This window comes from Colossoma macropomum, unplaced genomic scaffold (genome assembly GCF_904425465.1).
Source record: "Colossoma macropomum unplaced genomic scaffold, Colossoma_macropomum, whole genome shotgun sequence".
In the NCBI taxonomy this organism is placed as follows: Eukaryota; Metazoa; Chordata; class Actinopteri; order Characiformes; family Serrasalmidae; genus Colossoma; species Colossoma macropomum.
Window position 1 is genome coordinate 26,997,231 of NW_023494807.1, and position 24,395 is coordinate 27,021,625.

The following is a 24,395-nucleotide window of genomic DNA, read 5'->3' on the forward strand; positions in this document are numbered from 1 at the left end:
AATCGGAACCTTGTTTGTTCTTGAAGTGCAATGGAAACGTCTGGTGCTTGTACGCTGCAGCTACCTGGACGTGTTTCAGAGGCATCGTCCAGAGTTCATTCTTGAAGTCCCAAGTTAAAGAGGGATGAACGTGGCCTTGCTCCACCCTACTTAATCCAAATTGAGAACATATCTTGTTATGGTGAGTCCATGTCTGCTAGCGATTAATGTCAAAACATGAGCCACAGCAGTACACAAAAGGCAGGAGAGGGGGAGTGTAGGAGTAGTCCAGCTTACAGAACAATTTACATTTAAGAGCTGGATGGAGACATAAAGCAATTATGAATGTTTGCTTTCCAACACATGAACATATTCCCGATGCAACTGTGAAACACAACAAGCTTTGATTCAGGACAATGAATTAATCAATACTTGAACTCGGGACATTTAGTTGGATAAAAACTTGTAGTTTATAGTCTTGCAATCACTGTGTTCTTCCTCTGTATCTTTTGTTTAAATATGACGAAAACCAAAGTTATAACAGTTTATCCAAACAGTTCATATGACACAAATTCCACATTTTTCAAGCCTGAGCCCATGTTTTTGGGATCCAGTTGGTTTCTTTTTCAAGTCCTGCCAGTTCCGCTCTGATTTCTGCGAATGCCAAGGCTAAATCGTCATTGATGATGATCTTCTCGAACAAGTAGCCGTATTTGTTCTCCATTGCCTGGGCTGTCTTAATCATATCCTCAAAGTCTGCGTCCTGTAAAATATGTAATAAATGAGTTTTACATCTGTACTAAATGCACCGACAGCACGAAAAGCACAGACCTAGCTTAGCATAATAACACAGCACAGATTTGCCCAAACGTTTTGTTTTGCAACGTTTATGGCGTGCCGAGGGACATAAAGACAAAACAGTATGCAGATAAAGAAAGTAGGCGGTTGCAAATCTGTTTTTTTAATGTTAACAATACACTATGTTTTGTTACTTAAAGCACTACACAATACAATCTTAAAACAGTAATAAAATAAGAGGTATAAAAATATGTTATGCTTTCATAAGATGTACAAGCAGAGAGTTATGGCAACTTTCTGGCAGGGCCAAATCAAACGTCCTTGTGGGCTGACATTGGGCAGCCATGATGTAGCTTATATATATGGTGCTGTGCAAAAGTCAGAGACCACCCATCAGTTATTAAATTTCCAAGCAATAAAACATTATTTTATTAAAGTTATTAATGTTTCAGGAGATTTTTCAGATAAGATTAGATATGAAATACTCCAGGAAGGAGAAAGTCAAAATTAAATAAGTGAAAAAACAAGAGTTTTCATAACGAAAGTTCAAAAAAATGATTAAAAGCTGCAGAGAAATTGGGGCTCCTATAGACTGTGCAACGCCTGGTAGACACCAAAACTGCCCCCATCAGATAAACAGCACTTAAAGCTTTCATCTTAGAGAGAGGAGAAAATCAAGCTGCTTCAGATCTGAAAACATCCACAGGTGTTTCTGTCCATCCTTCCACTGTGAGGAGACGACTCAGTGCTATGGGTCTGAAAGGATGTGTAGCTGTCAAGAAGAACCTCACTGAGAAAAGGAGACGGACACATCAGACAAAGAAGCTGAACAATGGACTGACCACCCCAGAGTCCAGACCTCAACATCACTGAATGTGTTTGATTACTTTGATTGTGAGAAGCAGAAAATGCACCAACTTCTAAAACTGAACTTTGGAGGTGTGGAACGATATCTGTGGATTTCTGTGGAAGCTGTAATAAAGGTGAAGAGTGGATAAATGACTAACTTGTATATAATGACCTTTTTGACTGGAAATTAATTACATGAATGGTGGTCTCTAACTTTTGAATCATATTGTAGCTTAATTACAATTAGCAACAGACAAAATTAATTAGTAATAAAATAAGCTCTTTTAAAATAGCTCACTGTGGATCATTTAGCTTGTTTTCATTGACATTAATGTGTTGTAATAACCAATTTGAACAGACCACTAGAAAAGCAAAGAAGTATCCGAAGATGACAGCGTCTGCCATATTCGTCATAAAAAAGACATTTTATGGATTCCCCACATCTTGTCCATAAACATGTCTAGATCTCTCTCATAAAGTATTTCATTTTAAAAGTTATAAATCTTCTCTTTTTTAAACTCAACATGTTGAGTCGTATTGCTACGACGTGGAGCGCAGGAGGCCATAAAGATGGACCCTGCAGTTGGATCATGACCGAAGCAATGTCCAAATGGCCCTTGTTAAACCACTGACTTGATGGAGTCTGGCATGTAGTGTCCAAGGTTAATATGGAAAGATGAGCAACACTTTGTGCACCGTAGGGCACTCCGGAGCCTGGTAGTATGTAAACTGCATCCAGGTGTGTAGGGGATGACCTAAGGTTTTTTATAAGACCCCGGGGTGGTTTTAGGTGGGCCAGTTCACAGGATGACCCATATGGGGCTCAGTGGGGTTAATGATCAACTCTCCACCCAAACGCCCAGAGACCCCTGCTGCTCCCCAAAACCTCACCAAGCCTGGGCTAAGGGCAGAAGAACCTGTTTCAGTGCTCCGGGAGCACACCTGCAGCCCACCCTGCAAAAGTTTTAAAGGGGACCTTTGCCATGAGAAGTCAAGGAGGCCTGGAGGAGGTCGAGACACACTGGGTCAGGACATGTGACCCTGTCCATGCTCGGGTGTGGACAGGACTCAAGCAGCATGGTAGCTTGTCAGACAAGTGAAAATATGGTGTTTGTGTATGTCTAATAGTTTGTAGAAAACAGGAGAAAAGGAGGAAAAGGATTGTAAATACAAATATATTGTGTACAATTTAACCAAATTAAAATTAAGTGGATAAATTCTGATTTTAAAGCTATTTTGTGGTGATTTCATTGTAGTTTATTAGGGATGTATTACTGTGGTTTGTATCTATATGACCAACATATCGTTGCTGTCCAAAGAAAAACAAGTATCTCTGAAACAGTAACTTCACAGGAGAGGACAAAAATGTCCTTTACTTTCAATGTAAGTTAATGAAAAGAGATTTTATTCTAAGCCATTTTGGAGCATTTCTATTGGTCCAATCATCTTGAAATCTTCACACAATTTAAAGGACAGCTGCTGAGCTCAAATGATGCAGAAAAGTGAAAATCGCAAAAAAATTGAGATACATGTTTTTCATTGGACAGCAACGATATCCACCTCTGGTCCCGTTATTAGCTAATGGCTAAAAGCTGTCACTCTTGAGCGCAGTCTGAAATCACTTCTTTGTGTTTTTTTTATTTGTTTGGGGACACCTTGCCTTCTTTTGAAATTTTTGAATGAGTAATGTTTAATTTTCACTGTTACTTTTAAATGAGTCTTTTAAGGCTGACCCAAAAGTGGCTCTTTCTGCTGTTTAATCAATTCATTTCTATGAATAACATGACTTCTCAATGCTGTTAGTGCATTCATTTGACATGAACGTGATCTCACAAAGCCAAAACTGTGTAGACAAACTGTGTTTTTGGAAACAAGAAAACATGAACAGGAATATGTCATCAGTCAGTCATGTTTTATCATTACTCTGATTAAATAAATCAGTACAATGCATCCAACAATGAAGACTGCATGGATATTTACCAACATGGAAAATCACACAGGATTAATATGACCTGTGGCTCATTTCAAAATGTGCGTCCAGGGTCGCTATTCCTGTCTTTTGCCTCGGGCCCCAGAATAACTAAACCCGCCTCTGGTTTAAGTTAATAACAGCAATAATATCAGAATTTCACAGCAAGTCTGACTACAGAGTTCCTGAATAATAAAACGTCAGCTTAACAATAAGTAAAAATATGGTAAAGTGGTGGACTGCGGTCAGTGACAGTGGCATTTCAGCTTTTCTGAGCGAAGAGGGAAATGTAGTTACGTTATGAGTGATCAGCATGTCTGTAATAGGTGTCCAAAGCCTTAATTCAAGCTGAATAGGAGACTCTCCTTACCGAAAACGTCCTCATGGGTGTTGGCTCATTGCAACTGGACAGGATTTTTGCTCTTCTCCGACTGAGCCTCAGCTGTTGCATTGCTGGAGGCTTCACAAACACCACATACGGTTTGAATTCTGCTGTATATAAAGTCTTTATTGCCTTCAAAAAAAAAAAAGAAGAGGAGATAACAATTTGGTTAGCATGTTAAGGGAAATTTGCTAAGTCAGTCATCAAATGATTAGAGTGACATCCGTTCTGCAGACAAGAGCTGTGCTTGTTTCCATTCGGCCTGTCTGCCATGAGCCCCGCTGCTGCTGCATCGTTTCATTTTGTAATACCACAATTTCATTTCATCCGATTCCCTCCACATCCAAAATAACAAGGAAAAAAAAAAACTTCTCCATGCATCAGCAGGACGGAACACTTGACCAAAGCATTCCGGGTTTCTGCGCAAGGCCCGCTGGCTCGGCCGTGCATAATCTCAAATATGTGCTTGTATAGCTTGTTCGTTAATATAGTGAGAATGTTTCTATAAATGTTACAAGCTGATGAAAAATAATCGGACCACAGGAAATGTACCAATTGGAGTGAAGCTGACAGAAGCTCCTTGTCCAGAATGACATAATTCCTGCCCTTGGGTTTCAGCTCCAAAATCAACAAATATGACATGTAATATAGGACTCTCTCTCTCTGTCTGTCTCTCCGCCTTGTAGAGTTGGAGGTCTTGTAACTGATCACTGTGTTTGTATCGTACTGGCAATAATAACCCGTAATACAAGCTATGAAATAATAGGTCTTCTAATAGGGCATTTCTTGGACATCCTTCCATATGAGTTGCTGACACATGACCACGTGACTCTACTGAACGTTGCCACACACAGAGCGAATACAACTCACGTGCGGTTCCGCATCCTGCAGGCACACCTTGCTCTCCGCTAGAACCCTGCGGACCGAATCTACGCTGGCGCCGTAATAGTTTCCCCCGTGTTCTCCATACTCTATAAACCTGTTGAAGGACAGTTGAAGACAGCGTGAATCATTCTGCTGAACTGGTTCAGAGTCAGAGTTGAACACACACTCAGGACTTTTGACTGTACTTGGAATTGGGCAAATTATGACATTATTGGGTTTTATTACATTTTTTGAGCAAGTGCTAAATTTTATTACTTTTTGGGATTTTTATTACATCATTGGGAAATTATTACTTTATTGGGTTCTACAGTCCCTTTGCTTTGAGTGACTCTATTTTTTAATTATGTTTATTTTATTACAAAAAATGATAGAACAGTCTATTTTGTCACTACCAGAACAATCATAACTCTACCGAAACTGGACAATTTTAGCTCATTTTGAGCAGAATTCAAAAACACTAGCCAGTACATGACTAGCAAGCACAGCTTTGAACAGCTGTACACACATAAAATCATAATATTTTTCATTAAAACACAAAAAGTTTACTTCACTGCAGAAAATGGGCCTTTCGGTTGTGACAATTCTCTATGTTACACACTGACTTTGGGACACATTTACTTCAAAACAGTGGGATCTAACTGCTCACCATATGGCCATGAGGGACAGGGATGCAGTCTTACTTCCTGCTCTGAAATGCAGGGGTGTGGCTAAAATAAGGCTCCACCTATGGACTAAAACTCGCGTTTCGGTAGTGAAATGAAAATGCAAATCTTGCAATTTCACTTTAAATGTATATTTTAAAAATATATTAAAAATATGAAAAAATTGTTTTCATAAGTGTAAATTTAGGAGTTATGGTTTGGAACAGCCATGCCTCAATAGAAAATACCCTATAAATGATGATTTTGTAAATATTTATCTTATTACTATCTCAATGAATGCCTTAGGTTTAAACAGATCATATTAATCCTTGTAAATATCTAAGGTCTGATTACTTCATGAATTTTTTAAACAGTTTTTTTTTTACTATGAGACTGCAGTTTAAACTAATTTAATAGAACACTACATGTAGGATATCATCCAGATCGCAATAAAAACTTCATAACTATCTTTTCACCTTCTCTCATAGAGTTACATAGAGTTTCGGATATCTGAGGACTTCTTACAACAACAACAACGATATGCTACACGATATTGATGAATGACAAACGATCCAATCCAACTTTGGAAATGTACACATAAACCATACATCAATCAGTCACTCATCATCACCCTTGACTGACAGTCTCTTTAAGCGGCTGTGGAAGCTGCGGCCAAAACGCACGCATGTCGTAGGAGCTGCAGCCAATTTGCCTGTGGTCAATTTGCCACATTCATCCCTTTGCTGCTTGTATATGTGGCACATGAGAGCGGTAAGCGCTTTGGCCCGGTTCAGACGCCCTCGTACAGCGGGAGGGGAAAATGGGAAGGCGCCCAAACCGTCATCGACCCGCCACATCTTACTCCTCTCATCTCCTGTTCTGGTTTAGCATTAGAGATAATAATGCACCGGCTTCCACCGTAGGGAATAGCAGGGCCATTTGGAGTAAGTTGTAGCGTATTTCAGGAGATCACCCTTCCAGACATTTTGGCACTGCACGGCTTTATCTAATCTCCTATGTTACACTTTAAATTGGAGCCACCTGTTTGGTCAAACATCGGAGGACAGGCGCCAAAACTTCCATCCAGGGAAGATAAAGCGCACACAAATGCAACCTTTTCCGTAAGATTGTCACTTTTGTGCAGAAAATAAGCCAATTCATCCTTTTACGCTTTCTGTTATTTTGCCGCTTTAATCCGCAGATTATCTGAATAGGCCCAACGCTAACAGATAACCTTGTCTTAAATTCAGCCATGCACATAGATCACGACTTTATGGCGACCGTAAAAGCACATTTTCATGGTTGCTGTATAAATCACTATAACAATGCTTGCGATTTTTCCATAACATTCCAGCAGGACTTTAGAATATCTCGCTCATAACTGCTTATTGCCGGTGCTGTAAAGTGTATACTTTAAGCGGTTTATATATTTCAAACAGACAAAGCAAATAAGCAAACAGGACACATACTCGCTGTAGATAGTTATTAATGCTTTGTCTTGGCTCCAGCTTAAGGTTTAAAAATTAGACGTCTGGCTACTCGTCTCCTAATCAAAGATGAATGTAATTCAGTGCAGTCATGCATAAGGCAGCCTCCTCTCCCTCCTTTTAGCTCCATATTCTGGAAAAGTTTGGCTGTCTGCTTTACCAGAGCCCATGCCACCATTCTGCTCTCGCTGCTTTCCCTCCGCATGTCCGACTAACAAGTCGTTTGAAACCGCAGAGAACTCTTAAAATATCCCGTCCGTTCAATATAATGTGACACTGTTCGCGGACGCATGCTTTAGAGATTTCCATCTGCTTTCGAGTGAGAAAGGGGAGAAAGTGGGTATTTCCTGTCAGTTTTTGGTCGCGAGCGGCTGCTTTTAAAACCTAAAAAGGATTAAATATGTGATGTAAATTCCAGGAGCATCTTTGAAGGCTGGAACAGAGCAGTCACGACGTGGAAGGTCAAATGTTGTGATCGATGGAAAAAGGGATGAGAAAAGTATCTAATGAGAGAGCAGGGACGGAGAGTTTACACATCTTTTGCCGTTTTGAATTTAAATCTGTGCCACTTTAGCTGATTTCATTATAGGTGCTGAGCATAGAATTCCTGGATGAAGTGCTTCAACGCTAGTTTAAAGGGGAATTCCACCGATGTACAAAATTTGTAGACTCATCAATGTTTCAAATGAGATTAAGTGATGAGCCGCATGTGGAAACAGTCCAGGAAATTGTTTGACTTTTCCAGCACTTATTTTCCATAACTTTTCAAGGTCTGGAAAACCAAATTTCTATATTCCATGACTTTTCTAGGATTTTCATGATCTGGGTGGTGATAGGAGCCAGGTCTCACAATGTCGACAACACAAATATAGCCAATTTATTTTCTATACAAAACCACCAGTCAACCCAAGCATACCTTATATCTAATGTTGATTATGATAAAATAGTGGGAAATCAGAAAAAATATTTTGGTGACTATTTTGCCTACATGTACCTCTCTGACATTAATTTATTTTTACAAAACACTGTAGCATTCACCAATATTAAAAGAGACATAGCTTTCACTTAAGTAGTGGTGCTTTATTTTCCAGCTGTTGCCCACAGCTACACCGATACACATGTGCAGAGTTTTTCTAACAGCTCGCTCACTACTCAGCTCATGTTTTACTCTCTCAGCGCTCAGCTTCCATCTGACTTGAAGATTTTACTGCTCTCTCATATACCGGCCCCCCTGGCGGAACTAGCCCGGCCTTCACATTAAGAGTCCTTAGCAGAATAACCCCATGAATGAATGCTGAAGAAGTAATAACCTCAACTAACAAAGCACTTCTCGAACATGCTACAATACATTTATTATCAATTATAAAACATTGATTCTTCTCAAAACTATCATAATACAATGTTTCAGACATGAGGCAGCGTATTCCTAACTATTTCATGTAATACCTTTCTGTGATGGATCTTTTAGAGGCATTGAACTGTTCAGACGTCTGGTTCCTATCACCACCACTGTGAACAATTCTGACTCTGTAAGTTTCTCTAGAACAAAGCATTCAACCGCAAACCACTCTGAATGGCTTTGTTGACATTTTACTGATTTAATCATACATATTTTTTTAAGTTGATGGAATTACCCTTTAATGTAATACTTTTGCTAGTTTTATTAATGTATACTTCATCCACAAGTGTTACCATGACGATTAAAGTTTACAGGGAGTAGCTGACATGATCTGTTAATGTACAGTAAAAGGGTGAACAACATCAAGGTTTGTATCCTGAACTACAACACTAAAACAAGGTGCCAGCCAGTGGCGTCAGACCTACTTGTGGTTGAGAATATCTTTTTCAAAAGCGTGCTTGGACACAAAATGGTACTCCACTCCTTCTCTCTCATACCTTCTGCGCTCACGGGTCGTGTCTGTGGAAATCAAAGAAGAACTTTAGTTCTTAAAGTAATGTTACACCTAAAAATATTAACATGTCTTAGAGTGAATCAAAGCTAATGGCAACCATTTACTATACTCGCATTGGCATAATGCTAACTGGCCCCTGCTTTAGCATTATTGCCACAAGAAGTCTTTTGAGAATCCTCATTTTCAGTCACAATATAAGTTAAGACAACTCACTCATACATGAACTATGAATCAGTTTGACCATACTGTATAAAGAGCTTGTTAAAGTGAATTCCATTTATTTTAAAGAAGTAATTAAAGCTATTCTATGTAAGATTTAAGGATTTGGAGACCTCTCTGGTGGACATGTGTAATTGCACGCAAACACTTTGTAATGTGGGTTGTGCTTCAGACCCCTTGCCCAAGCAGTTAAATCTGATGATTTCCAGTGTGTTGAAAGAGAGTTCAAAGAGAACTCAGTCAAAACTTGGTGAGGGACGTGTCTTCTGAGGATGTGAGTGAATTGTCCACTATTATCATCATATCTTCATCAGTATAATGTTGATTTTGTGTTTAACATGTCAACATCGAGTTGGATCTTCTTTTAGAGGCTGTGCATGTGACGTTAATATGTACAGACTTATAAAGTGGTCCGAAAAACTCCTGAACCGACACCTGTGACTTTTAAATGACTATTTCAGGCTTTACAGGGAAACTCACACACACCATAATGTATGCTGTAGAAAAACTGTAAAGAAATTTACCAACTTTGATTTCTTTACAGCAGCGGTGACAGGAACCAGGGGTCACAATGTCCACTACAGAAAAATAGCCATTTTATTTACTATCTAAAACCACCAGTAAACTTACACATGTCTTCTGAGTTTTTATATGTAATGTCTGTAGGAAAAGTAGTAATAAATCTGAAAGAAAAATTAGGGGGAGGGGGGGCGCTTTTTTGCCTTACAACAATGTGTGCCTCTAAAATACATTTAATCAAGAAATAATGTCTCAGACATCAGGAAATATATTCATAATCATCTCGTGTAATAACTTTTTGTGAGGGAACTTTTAGATGCATTAAACTCTTCAGATGTCTGGTTCCTATGACCACCACTGTGAACAATTCTGACTCAGTAGGTTTCTCCAGAAGACAGGATATTTAGATTTCTCTAGAACCTCATCAAACCACTCTAAATGACCTAACAATTTAATTATGCGTAAATAAATCAAATCTATGGAATTTGCCTTTAAGGGTCTATGTATGAATGCAGAGTACATGTCACTTATACATGGCATGGATAGGTCAGTTGTAACTATCAAATGCTGCTGGACAAATCAGCTTTTAAGAGATGTTGCCATCTAAGATTATTTGAGGGTCAGCGTTAGATCAGCTGGAGGTCCGGCAGCGAGAAGGCCTCAGTTTAACTGGCCTGAGTCACAGTGAAAGCATGCTCAGAGGTGAGTTTAACAAGGCTACAGGAGCTCACCACACACCCTAACTCTAATTGTCCACACGTTTCACACTTGAGCCAAAACAAACTATAAACTTTTTACCACCCCTGCTAGGGTACAAAGACAGGCCAAATGCTTTGTGTGAGCGTGTGTATGTGTGTCAGCATGCTAGTCTCTGCTGGACACAAAAACACATCAGCCATTTCTTTGGAGCCTGCCAGCTGAGTGATAAGGCGAATAACTGAGCCATCCGCGGAAGTCTGAACCTAATAAATCTGCCATAAAGAGATATTGCAAAAGCAATCATTTAATCCATCAAAATAACTGATGATATTCAACATAAACTGCCTGTCGAAAGTTTGGTGACACTTGATAGCTTTTCAAAATGTTTTAGTATGAATGAGCATGCTTGCTTTGTCAGCATGTAATAACTTAATGTCATATTTAAGACTAAGAAGGAAAATAACATCACAAATTAGTGCTGCACTGAAACTGATGCCCCGATACTGGCAATTAAACACAGTACTGGTATCGGCAGTAGAGAATACTGATACCATGAAGCAATTCCTGACGTGCACGTGAACTACTAAGTGGCACTTACATGCGTGCCAGTAGACAGTAAGTTTTGAGGATTTGGCGACCTCTCTGGTAGAAATGTGTAACTGCACATAACATGCAGGGGAACCACTTGTGTGCTGTGCTTTGGACCCCTTCCCCGAGTGGATGAATTGCTTCCCCGAATGGATGAATCGGATAATTGTAAGTGTGTTGAAAAAGAATGCATAGAAAACTGTATTAAAACCTTTAATCATATCCTCTTCAGTATAATGTTCGTTTTACATTTGAGGCCTAAACATTGAGACAGACCTTCTTTTTGAGACTATGTGTGATGTTAATTTGTAAAGACGTATGACAGGTTCTGAAAAACTCCCGACCCGACGCCTCTGACTTTTAAATGTTTATCTCAGGCTTTACAGGGTGGCTTGCAGCAGCTCACACACACACATCATATTTTAGCTGTTTTTTTTCGGCCTGACTCAGTAATGCTACTAAAAAATCTTACATAAGGAACTGCTTAACTGGAGTAAGCAACATGTCGGTGGTGAGATATTGTTGAAATTACTTCACATTCAAGGCAAGCAGAAGAAAAAAACATTGCAAAATCTGTAACGCCAATATTTCGAGGGACAACCAGCAAGGATTTCAACACAAATTTAATTGAGCATTTAAGATAAACCATGTTAAAGAGCACAGCAACGTTTCGTAGCTCTAAAATCATTCAAATGTGAAGACGTCCAACCAATAAAAGCCATTTAGTCAAAGCCATTTAGTCAAAGCCATTTAGCTTACTGTGTTTTATTTTTGATATTCATAACTTTTAACAGGTGTAATGGTATAAATATTAAGATTAATAGGCACCTATTTGGATAAAGAGTGTTAGTATCTACTCAGTATAGGGTTTCTGTATCGGAACAGAAAAAGTGAAATTGCATAAAATATCAAGATTTATAGGCACCTATGTGGATAGATAGAGTTTGTATCCATACTCGGTATTGGCAGATATTTCAGTATAAGCTTTCCATATCAGAAGGGAAAAAGTGTTATCGTGGTACTGTGACAGTGCTACATTGGGAGTAAAGCCAAAGGCTTTGCATTTATCCCCTTGTTGTGACATCACCACTCATCATCACTCAAACCTTTCATATATTTAAAGCACCTTTGGGCGAAACGAGTTTCATCATGTGGCTTTAACAAAAGTTATTTCAGCAAACCCTCCTTTTCTATCCAAAAAAAATGTAAGCCGAGTATTGTAGCTAAACATATCCAAAGGATTAGCATATAGCAGCTTTATACTAGCAAAAACTTTGTAAGGATTCTTTCTTGCCTAATTGAAAGGCAACAAAGCAGAAGTTCAAAAGCAGGCAAGCAATGTTCAGACTTCAGATAGGCAGAGTATATATTACCACGGTGGAGTCAATGGTGGAGTTTGACAAGGCCTTATGTGTCTTCAGGGAGAGCAGTCTGAAACATTAGCCTCCGCTGTATGGCTCTCCGAAAAAAAAACAACAATGGCAACACGGCTGTTTATCTTTTGTGGGTTATACGTTTTCCGTTGTTAGCCGTAACTGTCACATACAGAAACCAGCTTGTGTTGACGTTAAATCAAGGCCTCCACCTAACTGGACAATTCTAGCGCTCACGGCTTGAAACGTGTAAATCAAATAAATGTGTTTGTCAGAGTGAGTAAAGCCCCTCACCCCGTTTTGCTACAGTGTGGAGTTTTGTAGTGTGGTCAGAAATATGGCAAGCTGTCAGTCGGAGCTTGCAGGGGGGAGAGAGACGGGCCGGCCAAAGCATCAGCCGGGGGCAGGAGGATGGCAGGCGTCCAGCATGGGGAGAAAAATTCGGGCCTCCATCACTCCACACTGACAATCAGGCTGTGAGAGGCCTTGATTCCCCCTCCCAGTCTCTCTCTCTCTCTCTCTCTCTCTCTCTCTCTTTGACATGCAGACTGGCAGTGAAAAGCTGAGTCCGCTCTTTAGGTGTACAGTTCTTCATGGCAGCAGCTGTAGGCATGAGTGTGGATTTATAGATACACTTCTGGAGGATACAAAACCCTAGAAATATACTTAATTTGTAAGTATTTATAAGAGAGTTGGGAAAGAGTCGTCTCACAAAGCTTGTTTGTTTTCACTGCACATGTGCTAAACATTCTTGATTGGTTGTTTTGCATGTCAGTCAAAAGGCCCTTTCCCACTGTGGTTCTTAAAACCTACCTGGACTGGTTTACGAGCCTATTTCAGCGCATGCTTGCAGTGGAATTTGTTTCATTTTGTTTTAAATAGTGTGATGTTTAGCAGAAAAGGCTGATTTCTGTTCTCTCCTCCTGCCTTTTCACTGCATGTTTCACACAAGAGCAGTTTTACCACCACTGTATTTCAGCCACTGTGCTCATCTAGTCGCCTGCTGCCCATAGTGTTGACTAGTAGATTTATTAGTGGACTAGTGTACAGAAATGCAACCCTATCGCAAGTCAAACTTCTTCCTAATGTCAGAGAATCCAGTGCGTTTTATCACTTAACGTGAGTAAGAACCACCTACTTTGACAGGAAAGGGCCGTTTGACTGATGTGCAAAATAACCAACCATGGAACATCATATATATGTGATGTGTAGTACCGATAGTTGTGGTCAGCTTAGCTTCCTAAAGATATCAGACACTTCATGGGCGAGGCATCTAAGGCTGAGATTAGGGAAAGAATAGCTTGATTTTTAGTTTTAGGAGAAAAATGTGGCTCCCCCATTAGGAGTGTGTTTACATGCACACAAATAATATGACCACTGTTGGGTTTTTGCAGTTATTCAATTATTGAAGTGGTCATGTAAATAGCATAGCATAGAATAGATTTTTTTTTATTGTATTAAAGCCGTTATCTGATTACAAGAGAACTGAAATGTTCAGCACATGTATACCCTTAATCTAATTTCTTTTGTTCTGCATGTCTGTGCAAACAGAGCCAGCTAAAGAGGAGCTTCCTGCAAAGCAGTAAACACTTATTATGCTGCAACTGCAAAATGCAGATAAATGACTGCATTCAGTGCAATTTGGAACCAAATAACCTTCCAAATAAGTATATAACAGTAAAAAGATAACTGCAGCAAGAAGTTTGACTTTTTCAGGTCACATGCTGCGCTTTGGTGAGATTATGGGCTGGTCACTAATGTAGTCAGAAAGAAATCTGATTCTTTAGTGACTCATATAGAGATGTTGTTCATCGGGTGCCATATTACAGAAACGTCTTAAGTCTAAAATCTTATCTAATCTGCTTAGTCACCATGACAACCTCAGTTAGGACCGAATTTAGGATCAGAGGCTATTACAGAACAACAGCTCTTAAGTTCATAGTTATCCATTAACTCCAGATTACAAAACAATATTACAGAAACATCCTAACTTGATAAATATCCTAAATTCTGTCCTAACTTTAAGGCGACCCCAAAGGTGTCTTAAATCCTGTCTTAACATGTGTTTCTATCATTTTATGCAGTGACAGGCATAATAGAGTTTTTCTAACAGCATTTTTAAAGCCCCAGACACTGCAGACTCGATCTCCACTGTCCCCTCTTATTACCTTCAGGTGTTTATGTTGATGAAAACTGGTCAGATAAAATATTACAGTGATGGTGGTGAATAATGAGGAGACAGAGCTGAACGGGTGTCTGTTTATTAGGAGAATAACGTTAGCGCGCTCGGCTAAAGCGTTTGGCAAATGAAACTGAAACTGGAGAACGGCGACTCTGATAAACAGTCACAATATTCTGAACTTCAAGTTTATTGCGCTTTAGTTTTGTTTGACCTTTTTTCCATCTGTAATGGAAGTTTGCTGTCTGGCTATCTAACTTGATTATTTTGATTAGGTGTTTATGTTTATTAACAGACATGACAGCTGATTGTCAACTTCGATCGAGTAAGTTAAGATTTTCTAATTTAAGAAAATATGCTGTAAGATAAGATGTCTAAATCAAGATAAGATTTGCTTCTGTAATACACATTTGTGAAAAAATCTTGTCTTGACCTGTCAGATAGATCAAAGTTAAGATAAAATGATACAAAGTTTCTATAATACGGCCCCAGATTATTAAGTGCTTGTTAACATGTTGATCACATATTGCCAAAATCTGATTTTCTGCAGTTATGTGCATGTAAATGCATTCAGGGATACACTTGGTTAACAGTTACATGCCTAGAGTCATTATTGTTGTTTCGCTAAACATTCATTTGTGAAATTATTTAGATGTAACTGCATAACTTTGTTAGTTAAGCAATGAATTATATTTATATTCTTCCTTTTGTTTTAAATACAAAAAAAAAGTCAAAAACATGGCAAAAATATGAAGGATGGTTTCTCCTTCTATGACATTTTCACTAAATTTAAATAATCTAAAAAATCTCCCACTTACAAACTCAAATGTGATATGGACTGAAAGTTTAGTGTCTACATTTTCCACAAAATGTCTCTGCTTGTTTTAACAAGCTATGAGTAATTAATTAGTATACTGGTTAGTATAAGACACACCATGCTTTCGATACTGCTGCCGATAATTATGACTTCTGTGGTTATCAGCAGCTGCTCTGATCTGCACAGCTGCGCGCTACATCTGGAATACCGGTTTTTGATTCTCAGCTGTGCCAGGTGTATCTGTGTTAGGGCCCACAGAGGATGCAGTAAGCTTCACTGGTGAAGGGTGCTGAATAAAGGACAGACATTCTCTCCCTCACATATTGTTTGATGATGTACCAGCCAGATGTCTGTTTTGGCACTTTAGTGATTAAGGCTGAGTGCTTGCTGTTCTACTCCAGCAGTGCAGTGTGGCTGCTAGACTGAATCACACATGTGGCAGGCTTCATACACACCCATGGACGTGTGTGGGGGGCTTTGCTATACTGGCAGTACTGCTGCTCTGTAGAAGGGATTTAATACGTTTAATTAAGCTTAATCCATGCTACACCCACACAGAAAAATATTTATTGCACATTTTGTACTTGGTGAATAAAAAGATTCTGAGGCGGAGAGATTTTGGGAAATGATTACTGAAAATATAAAGAGAAAATCTCCTTTTGTTTGAGTGGGTTTATGTACCAGAATATTTCATAATTGATTCTACATGAACATTTTCCAACCTTTCCTTGTCTCTCAGAATTAAACGGACGTTTTCTGTGTTTTTAACATTGATACATGTAAATGACCCTGTTCTGATCGGCTGACCCTTTCACAAGTGAACAGAGGCATACTGCATTCAAAAAGCAACCCAGGCTAAAATGTACAGAATAAACTGATTCAGACTGAAATCCTCAGGGATGTCAGAATAAATCATTTTAGCTGCTCCTTTGGATATATAGACACTTTGGAAGGCTACATTGATCCCGACAGGAACTACATACTGTCTGCATGAACCTCACTCTGCATCACTTCAGCATGAATGGGTGGGGTTAAACTGCTGTAGGCTGAATGGACAGTTTTATGTAAAAGTGTTAATGATAATTAACCATGATAAATACAAGACAGGCTGTTTTTGCAGCTTTTACTGTTTCCACTTCAGAAGCTTTGACGTTTGCTTAGTACATCAAACTCTTTTACTTCAAAAAAGCACATTTATAGTGGGGGACTATAAATTAAAAAGAGTGTTTGCTGAAGTAACATTGTTATCTACCATTAGAGAAATACAGATAAATAAACAACAGACATTGAAGACAAAAAAAAAACATTTACATGAAAGTGTGAATCGGCCGTAGAGTAAGGAGTAAAGAGAACTCACGTGGTACAGGCACACCAAAGTGTTCTGGATCAGAGAGCAGCAGCTTTCTTTTCAGCTCACTCACACCCACCCCACTGGGCCCTATCAGACAGACAGACAGACACACACACACACACAGTCAGTGGGATCACACAAATGTTCCATATGCTACAGTGTGTTTCATGCATGTATATATATGTAGCTATTGTCGGAAGAAAACCTGGTATCTCCAAAATGATAACTTTACAGGAGAAGGAAATAAACTACTTTACTTTTAATGTAAGCCAATGGGACCAAACATTTTTCCAAGTCATTTTGGGCCGTTTCTTTTGGTCCATTCATCATGAGATTTACACACAATGTAAAGGGCAAAAGGCATTTTCATATTATGTCAAAAACTGAAAAACTGCAAAAAAACTAATATATATATATATTAATTTGTCCACTCTTTATTACTGCTTCCATTTTTAGGTTCTCAAACAGAACCTGCAGGAATATTTTTCCACACCTCTGAAGTTCAGTCTTACTGCTTCTCATGTTACAAGTAATCCCAAACACATTCAGTGATGTTGAGGTCTGGACTCTGGGGTGGTGGTCAGTGCATTGTCAGTCCAATCTCCTTTTCTCAGTGAGGCTTCTTGACAGCTACACATCCTTTCAGACCCATAGCGCTGAGTCGTCTTCTCACAGTGGAAGGATGGACAGAAACACCTGTGGATGTTTTCAGATCTGAAGCAGCTTGATTTTCTCCTCTCTCTCAGAGATCAAAGCTTTAAGTGCTGTTTATCTCATGGGGGCAGTTTTGATGCCTAACAGGTCTTGCACAGTTGTTGGATGTCCCATTTCCTCCGTAACTTTCAATAATTTTTGAACTCCAGTTTTGAAAACTCCTTAGACTGTCTTCTTCCTTATGTAATAATTCCTTATTCCGAGTGAATTATCTTATATCTAATCCTCTCAAGGGTATCTCCTGAAAAATGACTTGCGGTGCTGTAGTTGTAATGGCTGTTTTGACTGTAGGAAAACCTCCAAACGCACTTGCACCCACACAAAAATCCCTCATTAGTCAAATCACTACAGAATCACTACTGAAAAGACCATTACATACTGTGTGCCATTATAAACACAAGCTTATCTAAATCTCCACTTTCACTATTTATATTTCCATCACCTTTTAGTCATCATACTCATGATTCTGCCGTAAACATTCGCGCCTTCATGACGAGTCCGTGTACAAGGCTTCAGCCCCGGTGGTGACGGCTAAGACAAACTGCTGCAGAGCAGCTCCCACTTGTAAGCGCTTTTTGATGTGCAAAATTAGTGCAGACATGCACTGCACTCTGTGTTCATAGACTACCCGGCCTATGAAGTGGTTCTTTATCCCAGAAGGCATCTGCAGTTTACATTAGCGGGGCGTGAGTGTACGCCCGATGGGGTAATGCTGTATTGATTTCAGTCTATGGCTCCCGCCGCTCGCGCGCCTCCACAACACAGACCCAGTCTCTGCCCTGGCCTGCACACTCCCAGAAGGAAAAGCTATATTACTGTGGCGGGGATGAAGGATCTGTCTGATACCCGTTCAACAAAGACTCGAGCTGAGGGTCCGTGATATGCAAAAGACATGATGAGTTCTTTGGGATCATATTTAAAGGAAAACTCCAGTGTTTTTTTTTTAATCTAATTTCTATCTGACATATTTGTATCATTCTGTCAGTTACCACAGACAATAATGGTGATGAATTTCTCTGTATTTCGGAAAGAACAGAAAACCAGTTGAGTCTAAACTCACTTATAATAGATGCCACTGGGCAGTTGCTGAATTCCGCAAAACAGAGTTTGAAATATGTGACTGTATAATGTGAATTCAAAACCATTTCCAAACAGCAAAAAGCAGTTCTGGTTCCTTTTGCTTTCCCTAAGGATTTTTTAGTATCCATGGATGTTGTAAAAACTATGCTGGTAACATACATAGTCCCAACTTTCAAAGAGTGAATATTACAGCTCACTTTACACACAGTGGGAAAAAATGATGGTTCTTCAAGGGTTCTTTAGTAAAGAAAATGGTTCTACCTAGAACCATAAACACTCAAAGAACCCTTTGCATGATTAAAGGGTTCCTTGCATCATGAAAGGGTGCTTCAGATTGAGGGAGAATGTGCTGTAGTTGGTTCTACATGGAACCTTTTCGAAAAGGGTTCTACATAGGACCAAAAAGGGAACTTCTATTGTTATGATGTCAAGTTTGTCACAATAGAAGAACTCTTTTTGGTGCTATATAGAACCTTTTCAAAAACATTCTATATAGAATCATCAGTCAGAAGAACCCTTTCACATTGCAAAGGGCTCTTTGAGTGTTCATGGTTTTATATAGAACGTTCTAAAAGGGTGCTTCAGATTGATGAAGAATGTGCTGTAGATGGTTGTATACAGAACCTTTTTGAAAAGGGTTCTACATAGCACCAAAATGGGTTCTTCTACTGTTATGGTGTCAAGCTTGTTACAACAGAAGAACCCTGTTTGGCGCTATATAGAACCCTTTTCAAAAAGCACATCTACAGCAGATTATTCATCAATCTAAAGAATGCTTTCATGATGCAAAGAACACTTTAAGCATGCCAAGGGTTCTTTGAGTCTTCATGGTTCTATATAGGACCATTTTCTTTACTAAAGAAGAACCGTCAGTGTATAAATACCTTAGACTCAGCAATTCATGAAAGTGTTTTATAGAAGTAAGTTTGGTAACACTTTCTATGAATGTCACCTTTGTAAGCATCTATAAACACATTTCTAACATGTTATAATGCCTTCATATGGCATTATAAACATGATTATAAACATGTATAGAAATGAATTACACTGAATTACACTTTATAGCCATGTTTATAATACATTATGAATGGCTAATATAATGCATTATAAATAGTGTTAATAACATGTTATAATGTCAGTGCCAAAGAAGTCAGTCCCAGCTTGGAGACTGCAAAGTAAAGACAAATACCAAGCTAACGGTGGTGTACATTGACTACATTGACCACATTGGGTAAAACACTGATGGCAGCTCTAGTTTAAACTCTGACATTTGAAGCCTGTAATGTGCTTTATTATGTATGTTTTAGTGTTTCAGTAAATCCTTCAGTAAATACTTCAACTTGAAGCCTCACTCTTAACACTGGAGGAGGCTTTAGTACAGTACGCTTCACTTTACTTAGAGCAGACAAATACAACTTATGAGCTCTTATAACTTGTTATGAACAGTACTTATAATGTATTATGTTAACAATTCATAATGCATAATAAACATGGCTATAACATATAATGCATTTTTATAAATATTTATAGCCATGTTTATAATGCCTTATGAATGCATTATAACATGTTATGAATGTGTTTATAGACGCTTACAAAGGTGACATTCATAGAAAGTGTTACCGTAAGTTTTTTCACACAAGCGTTTACTGACCGAATTCAGCAGCTGCCCACTGGCTTTCTATTAACTGCATTGTTAACAGTAATCAATCATACACTTTGAGATTAGGTGAGGTAATCCAGATTAAGGTGAAAACGACTGGAATATTCTGGTAAGAATCCATTTGCACATGCGTCACAGCAACCGTGTTGATCCTAAGCAGAATTCCACGAATACCTGCCATTGTAATCATGTCTGAAATGGTTTGAGACAAGCGTATCTTGCTTTGAGCAGCAAATGGGTTTTACAGAATGAAGGGGAGAAGGAGAAAAAACAACCAACTGAAACAAATGAGCAAGGGGATGAACTAAACGGATTAAGTTCTTCCTGTTTGACCTCGTGTGGGCCCGCTGCCTGCCCCCTCAGTGTCATCGTACACCAGTGGATCTACCAGAAGCCAGCCAACAAACAAACCTGGGGGACGATGGGCTACGAAGTATTTGCAAGCTCTGTCTGTGGTCCCTTGAGCAAACACATTTAGGAAGATCCAGTATATTTTCATTCCGTACCGTCTTCTCAGTTATGCCCTTCAATCGCTCACCTACCCAAGCGGAGATCATAGAGCTGGTCAAATTGGAAGTTAATGCCCTGTGTCCGAGGCCAACGTAAACCCCCGCCAATGACATACGTGAAAAGCGAAACTAGCAATTTGCACAACAACCTGCTCATTTTGAGTAGATGAGGGATGTTTAACACTGCTTTGGTGGGCTGAAGCGATTGTGGACGTCTTGTTTGTTTCTTAAAGGAATATATCATGAAAAACAGCTTAAAAGGTTTAGACATCTACTGCTCTGACTGGACAGTAGTGGACTCCTCACTGTTTTGGAAAACTGTTTAAGGATGGACAAATCCAAGAATCCATTGTCTCAGGTGTTTTGTTCCTTAGATGTGCAACATTTTTGGTCAGTTTCCTCTAAATATCAATGGCAGACACTCCAGGGTCTGACCTTGCTGAGATGATGAAGCTTTTTTGAAATAAATCCATGCAGTCCTTGAATAGTTTGGCTCTCAGGTCGGCCCAAGTCAAGCCTCACTTGAAGGCCTTCAAGCACTGGAAGAGAGATTAGTATGCTCCTGTACATTTTCTGTTGTTTTTTTTTCTCAAAATAAAGCTTACATCTGCTCTCATCCCCTCGCCAGCTGCTGTTCTCACCTCTGATAAATCTAAGAATGAATTCCCTAAATTTGCCACGGAGACACATTTTTATTTCAACAAGCCGAGAGAATTGAAAGGGCTTGGACGCACTAATTCACATTTTTTAAATATAACTTTGTGCACTTACAGCTATGATAACTCTATTACAAAAGTGAAGTTACACTGAAAAAACATGGTTTGAATGCACTTGATATAAATATGAACATTACTGCCATATATAAAACACACAGTGCTGTGCAAAAGTCAGAGACCACCTCATTGTATTTCGTTACCAGTCAAAAAGACCTTTAAGTACAAGTTATTCATTTTCAGGAGACATTTTTGAGTATATCAGATATAAGATAATCCACCCGCATAAGGAAGCTTTTGAACTGGAGAGTGGAGTTCAAAAAAATATTAAAAGCTACAGAGAAAATGGGACCATGCAAGACCTGGTAGACCACCAAAACTCCCCCCATCAGATAAACAGCACTTAAAGCTTTCGTCTTTGGGAGAGAGGAGAAAATCAAGCTGCTTCAGATCTGAAAACATCCACAGGTGTTTCTGTCCATCCTTCCACTGTGAGAAGACAACTCAGTGCTATGGGTCTGAAAGGATGTGTAGCTGTTCAAGAAGCCTCACTGAAAAAAGGAGACAGACACATCAAACAAAGAAGCTGGACAATGGACTGACCACCCCAGAGTCCAGACCTCCGTTTGGGATTACTTGGATCATGAAAAGCAGAAAATGCAACCAACTTCTACGACTGAACTTTGGAGGTGTGGAAAAATATCCCTGCAGATTTCTTTAAAAACACTGAAAGTAGGTTTTCGGAAAAGAATGGAGGTGTTTTAAAAAAAGTCAATGCTTCTGTGTAATTTTTCATTAAATATATTTTTCCTGCTTTTTCCCTGATGCTAAAAAATGAATGCTTGTATTTAAGTGCTGCTTCTGATTGGATATTAAATAAATAAAGTGTGGTCTTTTGCACAGTACTGTGCTTTTGGCCATTATTGTGTTGATGTAACATAATTTATTTCATGCGAAAATTATTTCACTCACTTGAATAAAGTGTGGAGGGATATGATTACTGTTTCTTAATTAATGTTCTTCCCTCTCCAAAACGGCATTCAGGCTAGAACATTCAAAACCGACGCGCAAAGCAGGGCTCTCATTACATCAAGTCTGCAAAGACACATTTTCGTGCTGTTTGCCCAAGGGGAGGTGGACTTTTCATTATGGCCATTTTCTAAGTCCTTGTACCTGATAAACTGTGGCAATGGGAGACTTAAATGATATCAAAGGAAAACAGTGAGGGGAGCTGACTGAGGGGAAATGACTGGTGCCTTCATGTTTAGAGGACAAGCATGCCTTCCCTGTCCGTTCATTCGGAGCCTGCCATTTGAAATGCCATTAGGAAGAACATTCTGCAGGCCCGAGGTGCAGTCCAGGCAGAGCAATGAAAACAGATCCATACTGCAGAGCCATGTCTCACTGCAACTTTCTAGACTGTAAAAGTATCCATAAGCTGCTCTCTAAAGTGTAGTCAGCTCGAAGGAAAGAATATCATAAGAGGCCAGATAAGAAGGAGAGGTTTAATTGAAAAATGTTTGTTCGAGATTCCATGGAGGACAGCCAGGCTTTGCTACGATGCTCAGGAGCCGTTAGGTTTTACTGCGCAGAGACCACAGAGGAGAGCGAGGTTAAATAAAACACAAATGAGCACAATGGACCCTGAGGGTAGAACGCACTGTTATTAAAACCACAAAACACTAAAGGCACCGAAAGGCATCAAATCTGGTCAACCTGGTCTCATGGAGAACTCATATAAACTCAACAAAGTTAAAGCTGTAAAATTACAAAGTCGTAAAAATCGCAAAACTCATATAAGTGGCATTAAGGAGAGTGTTTGAAAACCAATCCAGCCCTAACGTGACATTAACCGTTCAGAACTTCTCAGCTAACTTTGTTGGCGGAATCTCTATGGTACACATTCATAGACGTATACAGGCATTTCCAGTCAAATTCACATACGGCGTCCGTCAAAAATATGGGGACTAACTTTTCAAAATGTTTGAAATGCATTTTAATGAGCAGGTGTTCTTTGTTGATTTGCAGTAACTTAACATGTTAAAGCCAAAGCAGGTTTAGAGGAAATCAATATCACACAAATATTTGTGACAGCATTAGAGACAGTGCTCCCTTGGGAAAAATGGCAAAGGCCACATTTTATCCCCTCGTTGTGATGTCAGCACTCATCAGCACGCAAACTTTCAGGTGTTTAAAACACCTCTGGGACCAAAAGAAACCTGTCAAATCATTATATCATATACATGCTCTTTAGAACTGCATCTAACGATGATTTCCATTATGACTTGATCAGTTCATTATAGCTTAATTGAAGCCAGCAGTCTGTTAATAACTAAATATCCTATCAGCCAACAGTGGTTAATCTGCTAAACTAAAACAGAGCTCACTAAACAGCTGAGAACTCGACTACAGTTTTTCCATAGTTTTAGCAATAGCTCACCATGCACTCAAAAACTGTCACTGGGGCAGGACCCCTCTTGTCACCTGGGTGGGACCCTCAAGGGTACATCTCAGTATCTTTAGTCAGGGAACATAACTGTACCATAATCCATTCAAATGATATTTTCTAAGTCGTACTGACTCCACACACCCCGTCTCGTCTCCAGGCTTTTATTTTATTGTTCTGTTTTAAAACATTCGGTTATGAAAAGGTACAAATATGTACTTTTTACCTGGAAAAAACTTATTTAAGGTTCACAACTGGACCTTAAATCCACTGTTGTACCTTTGAGGGAACATTTACACTGTTTGTACCTTGATGAACAAAAAATGTACCAGCACAGAACCTTTATTTCTAACAGTGTGCTTCTCTAGATCTTCACACATGCGAGTCGTTAGATGATACTGAAGTGTTCCCATATTTTTTTACATATTTAACCATGCAGGACCGTGTACTGCCGTCTCCACTATCTGTGTTTGGCCTCTTTCATTCAAGGTTTGTAAACAGGGAGAACAAACATCATCAAGACAAACTTAGTGATGACAAGATTCATTGGCAACATTTTTTTATAATCAGTGTTACGATTATAATCGTAACGAATTAATCGATAGTATCGATTAATTGTTACAGC

The 24,395-nt window shown here is 39.1% G+C and overlaps 1 protein-coding gene across 1 annotated transcript in view; it reads right to left on the bottom strand.

Annotated features, from left to right (window-relative positions):
- Positions 1–562: 562 nt before the first annotated feature.
- The window catches only part of LOC118797095 (MAGUK p55 subfamily member 7), a 72,256-nt gene continuing 48,423 nt past the window's right edge, over positions 563–24,395 (bottom strand). The window contains exons 15-19 of the mRNA XM_036556321.1: positions 16,655–16,735; positions 8,815–8,908; positions 4,848–4,956; positions 3,966–4,109; positions 563–742 (exon numbers count right to left, since the gene is read on the bottom strand). Coding sequence (XP_036412214.1) covers positions 563–742; positions 3,966–4,109; positions 4,848–4,956; positions 8,815–8,908; positions 16,655–16,735 — 608 coding nt within the window. The remainder of the gene's footprint in view (positions 743–3,965; positions 4,110–4,847; positions 4,957–8,814; positions 8,909–16,654; positions 16,736–24,395) is intronic.